This window comes from Mastomys coucha, unplaced genomic scaffold (genome assembly GCF_008632895.1).
Source record: "Mastomys coucha isolate ucsf_1 unplaced genomic scaffold, UCSF_Mcou_1 pScaffold15, whole genome shotgun sequence".
NCBI lineage: Eukaryota > Metazoa > Chordata > Mammalia > Rodentia > Muridae > Mastomys > Mastomys coucha.
This window is the reverse complement of record NW_022196897.1, coordinates 77,879,499-77,898,827: the sequence shown is the minus strand read 5'-3', so window position 1 is coordinate 77,898,827 and position 19,329 is coordinate 77,879,499. Positions and strand designations below refer to the sequence as shown.

At 39.2% G+C, this 19,329-nt stretch overlaps 1 protein-coding gene and 1 pseudogene across 7 annotated transcripts in view; one reads left to right on the top strand and one right to left on the bottom strand.

The window, feature by feature from the left end:
* Ambra1 (autophagy and beclin 1 regulator 1) overlaps positions 1 to 19,329 on the bottom strand; it is a 190,533-nt gene that overhangs the window by 85,907 nt on the left and 85,297 nt on the right. For all 7 annotated transcript variants that reach the window (XM_031371037.1, XM_031371043.1, XM_031371044.1 and 4 more), the window contains 2 exons: positions 13,010 to 13,090; positions 12,199 to 12,299 (listed from right to left, as the gene is read on the bottom strand). In XM_031371037.1, the coding sequence (XP_031226897.1) occupies positions 12,199 to 12,299; positions 13,010 to 13,090 (182 nt within the window). The remainder of the gene's footprint in view (positions 1 to 12,198; positions 12,300 to 13,009; positions 13,091 to 19,329) is intronic.
* Positions 1,997 to 2,413, top strand: LOC116090485 (annotated as a pseudogene).

Here is a 19,329-nt window from a genome sequence, read left to right as displayed (position 1 = left end):
CACCATTACCACCGATCGTTTTTAAAAGACATGATGGAGAGTCTACATGGACTGTTACCTTCCAGCACATATACTCATCAAGTAAAAACTGATGGAGACATAAGACAGCAAAGAGGGCTGTTTCAAGCCTTTCCTGAGTTTAGAATAGACTCCTGCTCCCAAAGAAAGTTTAAATTTTAAAAAAGGAAACAAAGAAATGAATACTATACCTGCCTCCATTTGACCTCATACTTGGCTATTACACTGCTTGTATCCTCTGAGCAGATTTCTAGATAACTGGATTAATTATTCTAGGGGATGCAAATGTGCCAAAGCATATCACATCATAAACAAATCATATATCATATCATAAACAGAGACATAAAGAACTCTGGGAATTGGAGTGGATCATTTCAGGATGTAAGACCTCCTCAGTAAGCACAATCAAAATGAACAGTAATTCTAAGGAGTACAGGTCTTAGGATTTCTATTGCTGTGATAAAACATCAGACCACAAGCAACTCAGGCGGAAAGGGTTTATTCTGCTTACACTTCCATATCACCAAAGGAAGTTTGGGCAGACATATGGAGGCAGGAACTCAGAGGTGAGGAAGGAACCTTTCTTACTGACTTGCTTACCATGGCTTGTTCAGACGCTTTCTTACAGCATCCAAGACCATCAGACCAAGGCTGCCACCACCCAACAATGAGCTGATTCCTCCCACAGCAATCACGAATTAAGAAAATACCATGCAAGAATGACCATACACCAATCCAGTAGAGGTATTTTCTCAGCTGAGGTTCCCACTTCCCAAATGACTCTAGCTTTTGACAAACTTACACACAACCAGCCAGCACAGAAGACAACCATGGGTCTTAAATCTTTAGATTATATTATGTCTATAGAAGTCCCAGAAGATGACAACTTAAAATACAAATCAACAGTGGGGCCTTCTACAGATTTTTTTTTAAAGGATCAAATAGGACAAATAGACTAAAAGTTGGAAGAAAAGTTGTCTTAGTTACCATTCTGATGCTGTGGTAAAAACATCAGAAGCAAATGGTTAAAATGATCATAAGCAACTTATAGAAAAAGAGTTTATGGTTTCAAAGGGAGAATGCAGACAGAGTGGTGGGAAGTCATGGCAACAAGCAGCAGGCATGGTATCTGGAATGGGAAGCCAAGAGATCACATCTTCAAACACAAAGCAGAGAGATAACTGGAGATAGGGCATATTTTCCCCAGCATGATCACACCTTCAATTCCTCTCGCAAACACTACCACCAGCTGGGGACCAAGTACTGTTCAAAGGCTTAAGCCTATAAGAGACATTACTCATTCAATCCACCACAAGGTTATATGGTCAACTTCTGGGACTGAAATGCTAACACACTTGACAAGAACTTGTTTCAGCGTAACAGCTACATGAGCTAGTGTTTTCTAGTTCAGAAAAGCTTTAAGGACCTCTGAGCTCGCAGCTTCTGTTTCTGCTGCTACTTTAGCATTTAACATAATATACTTTTCTTGCAGCTATTTATGATGGTAGACTGTATATTTAGATGGACACAGTACCTTGCTCACACAGCTAATATCACATACTTTACCCTCTACTATCTAACAAAAAAACCCTAATAAATGCTTACAGACTTGATGTGCCAGCTTAGTGTCCAGCAAGTGACTATGAGCCAATTCACTTTCCCTCATTCCTAATCAATTACTCCATCAGGAACTCACCAGCACAAATGCTTCTTGGGTTTCTAGCATGTATGTATACCCTTTATGCCTCTGCCTGAGCCCCTGGCTTAATGAGTTACTCTATAAAGTGGTTCTCAAATTTTAAAGTACACCAAGAAGACATTTTAAAACACAAATTCTTCCACTCCTTCCTGCTTCGGGGACATTCAGAGTGGACACAGCGGTTGCCGATTCCCACTATGCAGCCCTGACTGGAATGCTGTCCACTTTGATCACCATTGGTGTTACCCATCCCTGATCTCCTGGTGGAGCCTCTAAAGAGAAGAATTACCACACCTATGGCTGGGGTTCTGCACTCAGTATTTCAGAGGCCTCCAGGCAGACTACAGACTGTGAAGAAAGGTACAGAATCTCTCATTACCAGATCAAGCATTCCAGATCAAGTGTTTCAGCCTACATCTGAAGATCATGAAATGTATGGTGGGGACCCTCAGAACCCTCATAAACTGCACATTGTTACAAGAATAAGAAGTACAAAGAGGCGTCCATACTGCAAAAAAGATGCGACCAAGATCTCGGACTACAGAAGACGCACAGCCATCAAACAACTGATACACATCCAGCCTGCCACAGGGACATCCCACAGAAGAAACCATGTCTAGCGTGTGCCTCAAGAGCACTGGGGAGTTGGTCGTGCAGTGGCATCTGAAGCCTGTGGAGCAGGAAGCGAAGTCCTGACGCCACACAGCTTCAGCTCAGATGCACTTGCTGAGGAAACCGTTCTCATTAATGTGTATGCTCATCCTGTCTAAAAAGCCCAGAAATTCCTAAACCCTAAAACCAAAGTATCTGGCTCAATGCACCCGGGGTACATTCCAGGAATCTGCAATTGTTCCTAGATAATGTTGATCCTAACTGGACTCTCTATTGTCCTGACTACACAGCAACAAATCATTAGACAGCTGAACAGATACGTACTTCATTAGCACAGGAAAGTGTTTTTTTTGTTTGTTTGTTTGTTTGTTTTTTCGAGACAGGGTTTCTCTGCGTAGCCCTGGCTTTCCTGTAGACCAGGCTGGCCTCGAACTCAGAAATCCACCTGGTCTCTGCCTCCCAAGTGCTGGAATTAAAGGCATGCGCCACCACTGCCCAGTGGAAAGTGTTTTTTAAAGTGTAAACTTTGCGACTTCTTCACTCTTTTTCCCGTGGGTAACAGAGCTGCAGACAAGACTGCAAACACTCAAGTTCAACACACTGGTTGAAGTGCAACACACTGGTTGAAGTGCAACACACTGGTATCCTAGAATTTGAACTCCTGAGTTTTTATAACTCTCCAAAACACTGGTTGAAGTTCAACACACTGGTTGAAGTGCAACACACTGGTATCCTAGAATTTGAACTCCTGAGTTTTTATAACTCTCCAACCATTGCAAAGAAAAGAGCCCCTGTCAAGACCTAGGAAGAGTAGCAATGTTGAGGAATGCAGAAGAGAGAGAGCTGTGTGCAAGCAGATGCCTCTAATCCCAGTACTAAAGGGGTTGAGGCAGGATGATAATAAATTCAAGGTAATCCTATGCTATGTAGTGGGTTTAAGGGCAGCCTGGATATTATTCCCTGTGTGATCCTTCCCTTAATATATAATAAAAAAAATTTTAGTGAGAGAGGAAAACAATATGAATGAGGATACTAATTTATACCAAGGGCCAAGTTTTATAATGCAAATTGTACAGTAAAGCAGGCATAGTGAATTGTGCCTGTAACCCCAAAACTTTGGAGGACTAGGGTGAAACTGAGCTACATTGTAAGCTCCAGGCCACCATGGGCCACAGAGCAAGACACATCTCAAAAAACTAACAACCAACTTACCAAACAAAGAAACAATCAACAACCAAACCACAACAAAACCCTCACACAGTGTGTCACAATCTTATTTCAAGTGCTTTACATATGTGAGTTTATTATCCTCTATTTGAAATTCTGGGCTGAGAAGTATTTTGAATTTTAGACTTTCCCCCCTTGATTATGGATTGTTGAGACCCAAGTAAAATTTAAAAGTTTTATTTCAATGTATACACAGTCTAAAGGTAATTCATACACTATTTTGATTAATTTTATACATGAAATAAGGTGCTATTTTGTGAAGCTTTCCTCCTTACTTTACGATGCTCAATAAATTGGATTTTTGAGTATTTCATATTTTCAGCTTAGGAATGCCCCATTTGCTAATTCATTTAACCCTTAATCCTATATGCTAAGCTCTATTCTTAGGTATATTATACAGATGAAAAACCTGTGTCCCAACGTTAGACAAATTATCAGAGAGTAAACTGCTAGAAGGAGCACAATAAATATTTCATAACAGACAATCTGATTCCAAAGCCTGCCCATCAACAGACTTACCTGCAAATGGCAGCTGCCCTTCTGAGACTGCAGTCTAACCATTAATGAGGACAAAGTCTATGCTTTTTCAAATTATACTAGGAGTCATACAGCACTCATACAAGCCCAGTATGAAGATGCAACTGAGCTAACCTATCTGGACTAACAATGAAAATTCTAGGGGAATCATTCATTTTTTTTTTTTTTAGTGTCAGGTCCCCAAACAAACAATTTTAAAAACCCAACAAACTCAACCCCTCAAAAACAACACAGAAACCAAAATTAGGTCATTCCTTGGCTAGACTGTAAACTCCCCAAGGGCATTTAATTCTCTCATAATACCCACTGTGCCTTGGAAACAACTAGGCAATAAGCATTTATAAAGTGCTGTGTATTTCAAAATGACAGTACAAAAAGGACTTGGGGGTAAAGGGAAAAGTTAAAGACTCAAAAATAAAAAAAATAAAAATAAAAAACAAGTCTCAAACAGTAAAGAGCCAGTAAAGCTTACTGACAAGCCTGAAGGAGTGCAGGCTACAGCAGAGACAACTGGAGGCAGGTTCTCAGTAAGCACAGCTCTTACTGGTATTCTTTTTTTTTTTTTTAAAGATTTATTTATTATTATAAATGAGTACACAGAAGAGGGTATCAGATTCATTATGGGTGGTTGTGAACCACCATGTGGTTGCTGGGATTTGAACTCACAACCTTCGGAAGAGCAGTCAGTACTCTTACCCGCTGAGCCATCTCACCAGCCCCACATCTTTTTTTTTTTCTTTTTTTAAAGATTTATTTATTATATGTAAGTACACTGTAGCTGTCTTCAGATACAGGTGGTTGTGAGCCACCATGTGGTTGCTGGGATTTGAACTCATGACCTTCCGAAGAGTAGTTGGTGTTCTTCCCCGCTGAGCCATCTCACCTGCCCTCTTACTGGTATTCTAAGAGTCTAGGGTGAAGGGCTGTGATAAAAGAGTGTGTAACCGTGTCAAATAAGCAAAAAGTTCTACTTGCAGCTGGCCAGCAGCTGGACTGTGTTCTCAGGGAGTGCAGCATTTACTCTCTCCCAGGCAACCAAGCCAGCCCTTTATCACCCTCACTTTCATTACTGAAGCAGAAGGAAAGGTAGTTAGATTAATTATTAAAGCAGCACTAGTTAGTACCACCACCACTAACTGTCCATTTATCTAATGTTATAAACAGCCATCTTAATTGATGTTGAGTTGGAATGTGTTACTTACTTCACTTGCCTGGCTACAGTGTCCCAGAGGTGTACAGAGCAGAGAGAGAGAAAGAATGTAAAATCAGTATTTGTTTCTATTTGTACTAAATACCAAGATAGCCCATCTGTGTCTATTATCACACATCTTCCCAAAAATGAAAGTTCAAGTGCAGAGTGGTATAAAATACATGATAAAGCAATTTATTATACTAAACAATGCTGTTGCTATCAGATTGTCAAATTATAATAATTCCTAAAAAAACAAAGAAAACCCAGATGTTCACTGATGTCAATGGAACTAGGGTGGAAAGACCTTGATAGGAAGTCCTTAGTGTAACAGACAAGTGTAAGAAAGGGCACTAGTGGTTGTTTGTTTGTTTGTTTGTTTGTTTCTTTGGTTTTTCGAGACAGGGTTTCTCTGTATAGCCCTGGCTACCCTGGAACTCACTCTGTAGACCAGGCTGGACATGAACTCTGAAATATGCCTGGTCTCTGCCTCCCAAGTGCTGGGATTAAAAGCATGCTCCACCACCGCCCGACACCAGCACTAGTGTTTTATAAAAGTAGGAAGAATGCCAGTGCTGGTAATACAATATCCACAATTATAGCATTTGTGCAACCTGAGGTAGGATTGCAAGCATAAGGTCAAGCTGGGCTCCACAGTGAAACCCTGTCTCAATGAACAAAAATAATCAAATGAGAAATAGTGTTTGGAAGGAGACTAGAAAATAAGTTAATAAGGAAAAGCAAAAATTTGAAAATATTTTATTACTATGTATTTTACATCTCTGTGTGTCTGTATATGTGCATGTACCTGAAGTTAGGGACATCCCTTGGATGCTGGAGTTACAAGCAGTGGTAAGCTGCCTGATGTGGGTGGTGGGAGTTGAACTTGGGTCGTCCTCTGTAAGAACAGTACATGTTCTTAACCAGTGAGTCATCTCTTCAGCCTGTCTTACCCAAACTAGTCAACAAACAGAAGCATGCTTGGGGCATAAGATTACAAAAAGCAATTAAGTTATGTTTGTAGTATCTCTAGATTTTACATACATTCCAAGGACAGCACAACAGAGGGAGGGGAACAGAGCTATGGAGAACAATGTTTACCTATCTTACCAGAATCAAGTGTATATAAGTATCAAGCAAATTCTAATAAATATTCTTTGAAAATCAGTAATGGCATTAAAATGGTATGGTAGATGATATCATATAATACAAAGTCATAGTAGAAGACAGCAAACCAAAAAAGCACACTAAAGATACAGAAAACACACACAAAATGATGGGACAAAAATCCACAATAATAACTTTAAATGTGAATTAATAATCCAAAGACAGGACCGTCTGACTCAAGTAAAAAGATGTGAGCCAGTGAGAAGGCTCAGCAAGTAAAAGCTCACATTATGCCTGACAATCCTAGTTCTATCCCCAGAATCCTTGGTGGAAGGAAAGAACTAAATCCTAAAGCTGTCCTCTTACGCAGAATGTACTAGTTGTACATGACACATGCATGTCCACACATTTACAAATCATATACATATACACAAATAATATATTTTTTAAAACTAAGGTACAACCATATGCTTTCTTTTGGTTAAAAAGAAATCTAAATAAAACGCACTCATAGTGGCTTATACATGGGAGGCTCACTGTGGGTTTGAGGCTAACCTGGGTTAGAGAGTAAGTTCCAGGCCATCCTGAGCTACACAATGAAACTATGCCAAACAAACAAACAAACAAACAAACATAAAAACAACTAAGTTTAAAACGAAAGATGAAAAATATATATCATGCAATCAGAAACCACAAAAGAGACAGACTAGTCATACAAATATAAAAATAGACTCTAGGACAAAAATACAAGTAGAGATATCCTAATGACAATGTCAAAAGCACTTCAATAAAAAAGTAACAACACTAAAGGGAGAAACACACAATTCAGCAATAATAATTTGTTTCAATATCATCTCGACAATGGATAGAACAAGACACAAAATCAACAAGGATACGCAATGCCTTAACACTATTAACCAAGGATCTACACAACTTCATCTAACATCAACACATTCTCATCAAGCACATTTGCTGGGTTAGCCCATATGCTAAGCCAAAAACCAAGTTAAAAAAATATTTAGGGCTGGTGAGATGGCTCAGCGGGTAAGAGCACTGACTGCTCTTCCGAAGATCCTGAGTTCAAATCCGAGCAACTACATGGTGGCTCACAACCACCTGTAATGAGATCTGACTCCCTCTTCTGGTGCATCTGAAGACAGCTACAGTGTACTTATTATAATAATAAATAAATTTTTGGGCCAGAGCAAGCAGGGACTAAGCGAGCGGGGTTACCGGAGCAAGCAGAGGTCCTATAGTCAATTCCCAACAACCAGATGAAGGCTCACAGCTATCTGTACAGCTACAGTGTGTACTCATATACATAAATAAATCTTTAAAAAAATCAAAATTAAAAAAAATTTAAATATCTGAAATCATAGAGTATGTTCTTAAGCCACACCAAAATTAAATCAGAGATTTTTTTTTTAGGAGAAGGAAAAAGAAAATGGAGACAGGTGTAAGTATGTGGAAAATGAACAAGGCATCCCTAACCAACTAAAGCAGTGGTCGTCAATCTTCCTAATGCATGACCCTTTAATATAGTTCCTCCTATTGTGGTGAATCCAAACTGTAAAATTACTTCATTGCTACTTTACAACTGTAATTTTGCTATTGTTATGAATCAGAATGTAAGTATCTGTATTTTTCAATGACCTCAGTGATCCCTGTGAAAGAGTAGCTCACCACCACCCCCCCCCACGGGGTCACAACCCACAGGTTGAGAACCGCTGGGCTAAAGTGTCAAGGGAGAAACAAAGATGACTAGGCACAAGCCCATCTCTAATCTAGGACATTTGACTAGATTCTAATGACCTGTGGATAAGAGCAAGAAAAGTCTGACACTTCCCATTGATTTTAATCAAAATAGTGAATTAAGTATATCAGGCTCACATCTGCCAGGAACAGATGCTCATTAGGATGAAAGTCAAGAGGATAGACTTCAGGGTAGATAACATACCCTACATTACTCAGACCCTATCTTCAGAAGATTTTGGTTCTTTAAGTAATTAAAAGGAAGCTGTCCTGTGCCAGGACTTCTTGTTTCATTTCTCTGAGGCTTCAAACACGTTGAATACTATTATAAGCTTAAGAACCTTTTGCAAGATTCTTAACTCAAGCAAAATGGCTCAGAAGACAGAAGATGGTTAGACAGATCAGCTTTGATCTCCCAAATCTGTCTCTCATAGTACGATGCTGGGCAAATGAAGTGATTTCTCTGCTGGGTAGAAATACTAAAACCAACACTCACTTCCCAGAGTAGAAAAATGATTTACAAAGACAATTTATGGGAATGTATGAGGCAGTGCTCAGCTTCATTTCAATACCAGTCTGCTAAAATGTCAACAAGGAAAGCTTTCTAGACTGCTACATGGCCCCTCTCCATGAACGTGTTAGGAGATGCCATAGCATTTTAGTGTATATATATTTCTTTAAATATGGGTACAGAGTCTGTGCTACCCTGGGTTGATAGCTAACTGGAGACTAGTAGGGACCTAAAAAATTGTGGGGAAAACACAAAATAAAACAAAAAATAAAAGAGAAGGGATGAAGATTAACAAACCACTGGCGCCTGGGTACAAGGGCTCAGTTTGTCTATGATCACTTCCAGGCTCTGGTGGAAGAGAGCATATTTAAAGGATTTTAATTTTCCATAAATCTACTTTTATGGATGTTTCAGAATAGCTTTTTTGAGAGCCCACTGGAGACTCATCGGCCACCACAATGCTGGTCACAATTCCTAAAATTACAGATGTGTGCTCGCTTTATCCCTCTATATCTGCTGAATTTCCATACTACCCCTTTGTAAAGACCCACTTACCATTAAGAAATAATTTTTACAGAACACTGACTGGACTGTAACCACAGCAGAACAAGTACATGCCAAGTGTAACTGTTCTAAGACCATCACGATCTGGTTCCAATCATAGAAGTGAAAAGATCCTTTCTAAGAAAATTGGGAACACTTACTGTTTAAAGACCAATTTCTCTTGTACTCTGAAAGTCATTACTATAGGACCTCAACTACATGATCATAAGTAAGTTTAATAAAAAGCAAAACATTTATACCCAGGAGAAAAAGAAGGCTCAGAGAAAAGTCTACTATTATAGTAATATTTCCCTCAGCAATCACCACTCAGATATAAAAGCTTTGATCATGCCTAGGAAGCATTTAAAACAAAACAAAAAAAAAGTGATGAAGAAAAATTCTGAAGGTCACCAAAAGCTTCCCAGGAGCCCTTTGTATCTTCTACCTTAGGGTCTTAGAGTAGGAAGTCTACCCTGATAATTGTGGAGCAGCAGACTAGAAGATGGTGTGGAGGGAAGTCTTCCAAGTCCATCGCTGAGGCATGTCCAGGGACACCAGGGTTTCCTCCAGTGTTCATTATATAACACCAGTTGTTTCAGAACTACTGCAGAACTAAAACAAAGCATTCCTAAAGTACTTAAAGTACTTAAAATGTTTCCTAGTAATACACACTTGGGTTCTGGTTGCTGTTACTATTAGTGCTTCAAAAAGCAAAGATAAAGAAAAAAGGACATAGCTGTTAACAGAATTTGGAGGGATATACAAATATCTATACATGATGACAGCTTCAAAGAAGTCCCAATAGGCATGCTAATATTGATAGAGAAAATGAGTATTAATGATGAAAAGAAATAATTGCTAACTCAGGCACAAGGTTCTAGAAGTGTACATTTTCTTCTCTTGATGACATTTAGAATCATTTGATAGACAAATTTTCCCTGTAGATGTCATACCCATACATAACCTATAAAATGTTACAACATGACCCCTTACAGTCAAATGCATCTGTAAGAATAAACAGGCCTGCAGGGATCAGGCCACTGGTCTGAAGGTAAGGAATGGAAAGTAAAGGTATAGAATTATACAGCAAAGGAAAAAAGGAAAAACTATACAACTGTTATTTTTTTAAAAAAAAGCTTTTTTAATATCAACGAAACAAGAGATTTTGCTGGCAGAAAAGCAATCTATGCCATATAGAGTGACAGAGACAGACATTTGGAACAAAGAAGAGGGCAGAAGAGCTCCTTGGTATCATTGCCTGGCAGCAAGTGATTAGTGGTTCTCTTTTACAAGCCTTCAACCAAGCCACATGCACAGAGAGGCACAAATCCAGTGTTTAACAACTAGGGCTAGAGTCACCTTCCAACAGCCAACTGGAGATTGGAATAATCAGCTCACCTACCAGGCCAGGGCCTATGAAGTCCTAATGTCTGGCAGAGAAACTCCTGAGGATTGTGGGATTCTAGAATTTTATGTTAGATCAAGGGGAAGACCAGATCCTATGGCCTGCTAGCTGCCAAAACAGCATTGTAATAAAGCTGGGCAAGGTGGCTCAGGCCTTTACTCCCAGCTTTTGGAAGGAAGAATCAGGCAGATCTCTATGAATTTAAGAGAAGCCTGGTCTCCAAAGCAAGTTCTAAGCCAATCAAGAATATATAGTGAGACTTTGTCTCAAGACAAAACAAAATTCCCTAAAATACCTGGGTTTAGAGATGCATACCTTTCTACCTTTGATCTCAGCACTCGGGAGTCAGAGATCAGCCTGATCTAAGTAGCAAATTCCAGGCTTGGGGTACACAATGAGACTATGTTGCATTTAAAAAAGGAAAGAGAAAAAAGGGAAGGAAAAGAAAGGAAAGGAAAGGGGGGGAGGAGACGAACAGACAGACAGATGGGGTGGGGAGAGTACCTGTGAACCAAAGCTAACAGTGTGTTACACTCTCATAGACCCCCCAGTGAAATCTTCACGCTGGCTGCCTTTCCACCTTTAACCATCACACGGTCCAGGTTTTCCAGAACAGAATACCATTTAAATTATTGTTCTAATAAAGGCCCTTTTAAAGATATGCCTAATAGAACTCGTTTTGTGTCTTTTCAGACATAATTATATAAGTTCGTAGTGAAAATGATGGAAAGGTGACAAAGGATGTAATGATGAAATAATCTTCACCACAAAAAGTGGATTTCTGCTTTGTTCCCTTTTCTGGAGACTGTCCAGAAGCAGCTGCATACAACATGTCTCAGAACTTGGTCATACCATGCCTCCAAGCCCTAAACATGGGTCACTAAAGGGGTCCCCTCATCATAAACCACTCCAGCAGTGCTTGCCTGGCCTCTTTTCTACCCTGTGGAGTTCTGAGCTGCCTCCATGAGTTTCTTCCCTCCTCCTTTCTCAAACTACTCCAGTGCCTGGAATCTCCACAGGCTGGCAGAAGCAAATGGGTGAGATCTGTGCATTAGGCTGTTAATTAAAATCACAGGATCTAGCTCATGACTATCTCACCAACTGAACCATGAACAAGATACCCAATTAAAACACAGCCAAGATTTAGTTACCTATATTAAGAAACAAATGGGTTTTAAAAATTCTCTTTCCTAGACAGGCAGTATGTGAGCCTTTAATCCCAGCATTTGAGAGGCAGAGGTATGTGGATCTTAGTTCAAAGTTAGCCTGGTCTACAGAGTAAGTTCCAGGACAGCTAATGCTACACAGAGAAACTCTTGTCTCAGGGGAAAAAAAGTTTTTTCCCTTATTCCCCTGCCCCACCTTGTTTGTTTGTTTGTTTGTTTGTTTTCACAAAAAGGCCTGAAGGAAGTAGAATTAGACAAGAGAAATAGTTTCTCAACTCTATTGATTCTTGTCTGGAAGTAAGAAACTGTATCTAACACTCTACAGACTTTCAGCTGATGTTAAGAAACTATCATATCAAAACAGGGGAAAGAGGAAGACTTTTTAGCCTTCTGCCTTTCACGATTTCAAAATCCAAAGAAATATTTCCTTACCTGCCAGGACCCTGTTAACAGAAGAATGAGTAGCCAAGCCAGGCTGTCCACGTTCATGAAAAATCCCAGCATAAGGCAAGTACTCAGGCAGCAAAAAACGCCTATAAGAAGGAACCACATGTAAAAAGCCAACTAAAGACGACCAAACAACAAAGGAGATACTACAGAGTTTAAAAATCATTGGCTAAGTAAGGCTGGGCATAATGGTTTATAAAGATGGAGACTAAGGCAGGAATAGTGCATGCTCAAGGCCAGACTGGAGCCCCAAAAGATATGTTATAACAAAATATAGCCTAAGGGATATACTAACCAAAAATTCATAAAATCTACAGAATTTGTCCTTTTTTAAATGTGTAACTCCTTACTGCCCTTCTTCTAAAGTAAAAGTTAGCCAGGAATGATGCACACCTTTAATCCCAGCAACCACAGGCAGAGCAGGCAAATCTATGAGTTCCAGCCCTGTCTACACAGTGAGTTCAGGCCAACTAGAACTACCAAATGAGACTCTGACACAGACTTTGAACAGTATACTCTTGGTGCCATTTTTCTATCTCTAGGCACTGTGGCTAATAATCTCCCATCAAATGTTTAAAATGGCAGGACCAGAATAGAGAGGCTAGGAAACAATTCTATATGTGGATAAATCCAAAGGCCAGAGGTCGGTGTAGCTCATTGGCAGTGTGCTTCTCTAATATGTGCAAGGTGCTGAGTTCCAGTTCCAGTACTATAAAAACCAATTAATCCAAACAAACAAAAATGAAGCCCTAGGCTTTCATCAAGGATCCTTCAATGCTTACAATCCAGTTCTTACCTTGGGACAAAGCGTCCAAGTGAAGGTGCAGACATTCGGGCATTTCGGGGAGCTCGGTGCCTAGATCTGTCACCATTGTCCCTGGAGAAAACAGAGAGACTACATATAAGACAGTTACTGAAGCAGAATTATTCACCTGCCACCAAAACTAAGCATCTGGAAACTAAAGTCCTATACTCAGGAAAGGAGCCCAAAGTAAGCAGGTACCTATTGGCTAACTTAACTAATTCAGTATCCAAAAGCCAACTATGAGTCAATGTGGTCTTCGAACTCTGTGGTAGTATCTGAAAGTGAAGCCATATTTAAATCTTAAATCTGGAAAGGCTACATAAGAATTTATTCTTCTTTCCTTTAATTTTTGAGACAGAGTCCCTCTATGTAGCCCTAGCTGTCGTGAAACTTACTGTGTAGACCAACATGTCCTCAAACTCAGAAATCCACCTGCCTCTACATCTTGAGTGCTGAGGCTAATGGCATGCACCACCACACCTTGCCGAGGAATACCTTTTTCTTCATTTGATCCCCTTGATAGAAAGAAAGACTGACAGAGAGAGACAGGGGTTGGGAGCTAGAGCTGTAACTCAGTGTGATAGCCCTTGCCTGCCTAGCATATGCAAGGCCTCAGGTTCATTCTTTAGTATCACAAAAAAAGAAAAGACAGAAATAAGGAAAAGTCCACAGTTTCTTCTTTGAAAACCGGAAAACTGACCATGATGAAAAATATTAGAAAATGCACTTCTAAATAAAGTCATTTGATAACATTTTATTATAGATTTTTAACCACCATTTATTAAGTGCCTGCTAAGATCAGTGTTGTTAATGTCATCCTAGTTATTCCATGAGCTGTTATTAGTCTGATTTTACATAAGGAAACTAAAGAATCAGACAGGCAAATCCAAGGTCACAGGCTAGAATGTGGTTGATGATTCAAGAAAGAGCTTTGGATCTTTTGACTACATTTTACTGTTTCCTAAAAAAAAAGAGGAAAGGAACTGCATGTGGCTTAAGTTTCCAACACATCAAAGAAACAATAACCTAAAGGGCACTGGCTGGACAGAGCAGTTAATTAGCTGCTTAAACAACTCAAATAAATGAACCTCTGAAAGCCTGATATGGGGCATCTGAATTGGATTATCTTTGGATTATCTTCAAATCAATGAGATAATCTTCAAACTACCCCTGGAACCACTCTGGCTTTTAAGTGGCTCACTGGGAGCTGTACTAGCTAAAACCAAAAATCTTTAAAGGTTTTTGAGCATTAAGAGCAATCAATAACAAGGCTATTGGAAGCTGATCCATTAGAAGTACGTATTTTGGTCCCACATCCCAATGAAAAGATACACTCTTGTTTTCCTAAGATACTGTATTTTGTTGACTTGAAACTCTGGGTATAAAAGGAAGGATAAGGAGAAAGATAAGATTACACAGGTAGTAAAAAGGAAGGTAAAGGAAGGTATAATTTAAGAGAGATGGGGGTTTAGAAAGATGGCTCACTGGATAAAAAGTTTGCCATGTAAGCATGAGGACTGGAGTTCAGATCACCAGAAGTCATATAAAAGCTGGGCTGGGGGCTAGAGAGATGGCTTAGATATTAAGAGCACGGGCTGCTCTTCCAGGGGTCCTGAGTTCAATTCCCAGCAACCACATGGTAGCTCATAGCCATTTGTAATGAGATCTGGCACCCTCTTCTGGCCATGAAGTCAGAACATTTTGTATACAAAATAAATAAATCATTTATTATTTAAAAAAAAAAAGCTGGGCTGGTATTTATAGAGGAGCTTATAATTCTAGAAAAGTGGAGTCAAACAGAGTCCCAAAAGCAAGCTGGCTAACTAGCTTAGGTTAACCAGATTTAGGGAGCTATGGGTTCATTGGGAGATCCTGCCTTAAGAAATAAAGTGAAAGATATCATATGACATGTAAATAAAGAAAATATCTAATAAAAAAACAATTAAAGTGAAGAAACAACCAAGGAAGATACTCAACATCATCTTCAAGTGCACGCACAGACAGACAGACAGACAGACAGACAGACAGACACACACACACACACACACACACACACACACACACGTATCTGCATACATCCTCCTCAATAGATGTCTACATACATATCCACACAGGTACATAAATAAGCATGTATACACACACACACATGAACATATACAAATATATCAGAAGCTGCATAAATGTAAGTACTGCAGAGCTCCTAACATGCATACAAAGAAGCTGAGTATTAAATAAAGACAGCTCTCAATATTGTTATTTTTCAAATATATGATTTAGGTTATGACAAGTTAAAGTACCAATTAATTTAAAAGTACAACTAAAGTAATGATAGCATTTTGTTATTGTGAATTTATCAATGATTGTAAACAATTATCATGAAAGGAGTTTAGAAAACATTTTAAACTTTAAAAGTCTTCCATGAATGGAACATAGAGAGGCCCCCAGGCCTTAAGAAGACTGAAAACAAAGCTAGATGGCAACATTATAGGGTAGATTCTATTCCATGGGTCTGGACTGAGCTGCTCTTCCTACAAATCACCCATGGAGCTGACACAGGTCCCTACAAGTCCATAGACCCATCTTTTCTGGTAACATGGATTATTATCTGTGATTACCAGATATGAAGGGCAGGGTAGTGGACAGTACTGATGAGGTGCAATGCTTTTTGAGAGAGCAGAAAGCCTGGTGAGAGATAAGGATATCAAGTGACAAGGACGAGTGGGGCAAAGTTTGACTCTTACATATATCACAAACCTATTTTTGCTATTTTTAAAACCTAAGACCTAAATGCAGTTATTCTTTCTATTTTCCAAAAGAGGGGGTGGGGGCTGGACAGATGGCTCAGTGGTTAAGAACAGTGGCTGTTCTTCCAGATGACCAGTGTTCAATTCCCAGCACCCACATGGCAAATTACAACTGTCTGTAACTCCAGTCCCGGGGGATCTAATAGCCTCATACAGACATGAATTCAGGCAAAACACCTATCAATGTTTATAAAATAAATAACATTTAAAGGGGGAGGCAAAATAGTAATTTTATGTTATATAAGAGCTATAATGTGCACACACATGCACACATACAATTACATAGCAACTAAAGAAATGGGGAGGGTGGGCTGAAATACAGCCACAGGTAATAGCTTTAAAATGTTTACAGACTACTGAAATATGATATATAAAGGAAAATAAGACCAAGTCAGATATGACGACACACATATAGTGATCCCAGCACTCAAGAGGTTAATCTGGGCTGCATAGTAAGACCCAATCACTAATCACACAGAGACAGAGACAGAGAGTAGGCACAGATAGCTCAGATACAGGCAAAGATGGAGAGCACTATGGAACAACATACAAGTGAGTGGAAATCTCTATGCGGGTCTTAATCTTAGCACCTTGACTAAAGATGGGTAAGCAGGAGCTGAATAGCATCTCAGCATCATGCAAGTAAGCCTCTGAATTCAGTGTTAGGGCTCCAGCAACAGAGAAAAACGACAGGACAGGAACCACAACTATTAGGAAAATATGAAACATGAGGAACACACGAATGAGATGTTGTTTGAGGGAGAAACCAGAAAAATCGTCTAGGAGAAAACAACATGACAGATGAGCAGCACAAATGGTTACTGACCAGGATAAACCTGGAAAAGAAAAAAATGTGTAAATGTAGCAGTGATCAGAATGTTCAAAAGCCAAAGTGGGTGACAAGACTGGGAAATAATTTTGACATAGCTCCAAATAAACTCAAGGTAGGAGAAATAACAGATTTTATTGCCTAGAAAGAAGGGGGTTTGGAGGTGACTGGGGATAGAAGAACAAATTTGGTACATAGGAGATTTGGGGGAAAGATAATGACAAGAGTTCCAGGAAAAGACCAAAGGAATTAGATGTACTTAAAATAAGATATTTTAAGAAGATGAGGAGCCTACCATTCACTTCACTGCTAACACAAGGTCAGCAGAAAGCAAGCTGCAAGAGTTAGAAAGCAGTGAAATAAGTCAAAAAGTGACTGAAGATAATGCCAAATGAACAGATCTACAGTTGGTTGACATTAGCAATAGTAGCAAGTGCTAAATACTGGGCTCTAACATAATATAGCTAACAACGTTTTATGGGAAAGAAATAAAGAACAAAGTATGAAAATATGCTAGTACTGTCTTTCTACCAAGGAGGACTTCTTTTTTAACAGAACATCAGAGAAGTCCTCATCAATTTTAACATTCAGAAGCTGTGTTTAAGCCAGCAGGACAGAAACTGACTGTACTATTAATGGCCTTCCCAGTTGTTGAATTCTATGCATCTTTGATTAACTCTCAAGGGGTATTTGGGGGGTGGGGGACTAAAATTTTGTTTCAAACTATTTTATAAAGGAAAAAACATCCTTCAAACAAGCTTCTAAGATATTATGTTGAATGAAACATGTCTCCAGGACAACAGAGACACAACAGCAGTCTGCTAAATGTCCAGGATTAATAGCCTCAAAGAACGACCATAATTTAAAGGAATAAAAAATATCCCTACAGACTGTTGTCTGAGCACTGACCAGACAGTCAGGTTGTCATTGTTCTTCAGTGACAAACAGCTCTGACATGAGCCTTGGGGATAAATCTATTGCATCAAAAAGCTCAAAACGCCATTGTCTTCCCAACAGTATTGTTGATTTTGGTAAATATTTAAAAAAAAAAAAAATTGTCTAAGAACAAGTATCAGAAGACCTACTTAGCATTCCTGTCTCTGAATGGCACAGTGATCTTGGTCAAGTCCTTTTCTTACTAGCTCCTATTAGAAACTGAGGCACAGCCTCTATTTCCACATATGACACGTACAAAGGTCTTAAATTTTTGTCCCAGCTGACATCCTTTATAAGAAACCTAACAATGTATGCCTCCTAGAACAACAGAGCCTTAGTTTTCTCCAAGCAAAAGTAATATGAGATAATTATAATTTACAAATTCTTGTCCTCCACTATTTTAGCTCCTAATCTCAGATGTCTATATTATACAAATTTATATTCATATTGTGCATTTTCTGATAAAACAACATATAAATCTAAGTGGTTATATCATCCTCCCTGTACTTCCTGGATGTCTACATTCTTTTTTTTTTTTTTTTTTTTTTTTTTTTTTTTTTTTTTTTTTTTTTTTTTTTTTTTTTTTTTGGTTTTTTTGAGATAGGGTTTCTCTGTGTAGCCTTGGCTGTCCTGGAACTCACTCTGTAGACCAGGCTGGCCTCTAACTCAGAGATCCGCCTGCCTCTGCCTCCCAAGTGCTGGGATTAAAGGCATGTGCTACCACCGCCTGGCATCTACATTCTTTCTGTCTGTATTTTCTCATTTTCAGCCAAGGCACAATCTAGATATATTCTACTTTCCTTTGCTCATTTCTTATTCTCCATTACCCAAAATAAACATTTGTAATGTCCTTTATTTGTTCAGAAAGAGGATTTCTATAGCTGTCAAGCAATATTACACACTTCTAAGCAACAGGTCACAATCCTTGATAAAAAAAAAATTAGTACTATAAGTAGATATTTTGTAAACATACTGAGGCTTGACAAGTATTAAATAGCTTCTTCCTCTTCCTCTTCAGGAGGCCCCCATACTTAAAGAATTCTCATTATTTTCTCTTTGCTGAGTATCAAGGAAAACCTTCTAAGTCAGTTAACACCAAGAGAGATCCAAGAACCTTAGGGTTAAAAGAAGCACCAGTGTTGTCCAATTTCCTTTGCTATCAGACACTGGGACCTTGGGAATAGGACTTCTTCTCAAACTGGTTCTTCTACATTAGTACACTTGCCAAAGTAGGCCCCCTTAACTACTGCTTTTCAGCCAGATACTACAAGCCCTTCACAGTTCTCAGTTTTCTGATCTTTCTCAATCACCAGCACTCTATAGACAGAGATCTATTCAGACTTAAACCCTGAGTAAAATCTGTCTCTGAGCTTTTACTTGTTATTCCCTTTATCTAGCATATTCTTCCTATACTTATCCTTCTCAAAGATTCATCTTTCAAAGTCCAGGAGCTGGGGAAATGGCTTAGTGTGTAGGTACTGCTATGGAGGCCTGACAACCTGAGTTTGGATCCCCAGAACCCAAGCTGGTACAACCACTCAGGAAATCAGTTTTGGCGGTTCCTCCGGAAATTGGACATAGTACTACCAGAGGACCCAGCTATACCACTCCTGGGCATATTCCCAGAAGATGCTCCAGCATGTAATAAGGACACATGCTCCACTATGTTCATACCAGCCTTATTTATAATTGCCAGAAACTGGAAACAACCCAGATGTCCCTCAACAGAGGAATGGATACAG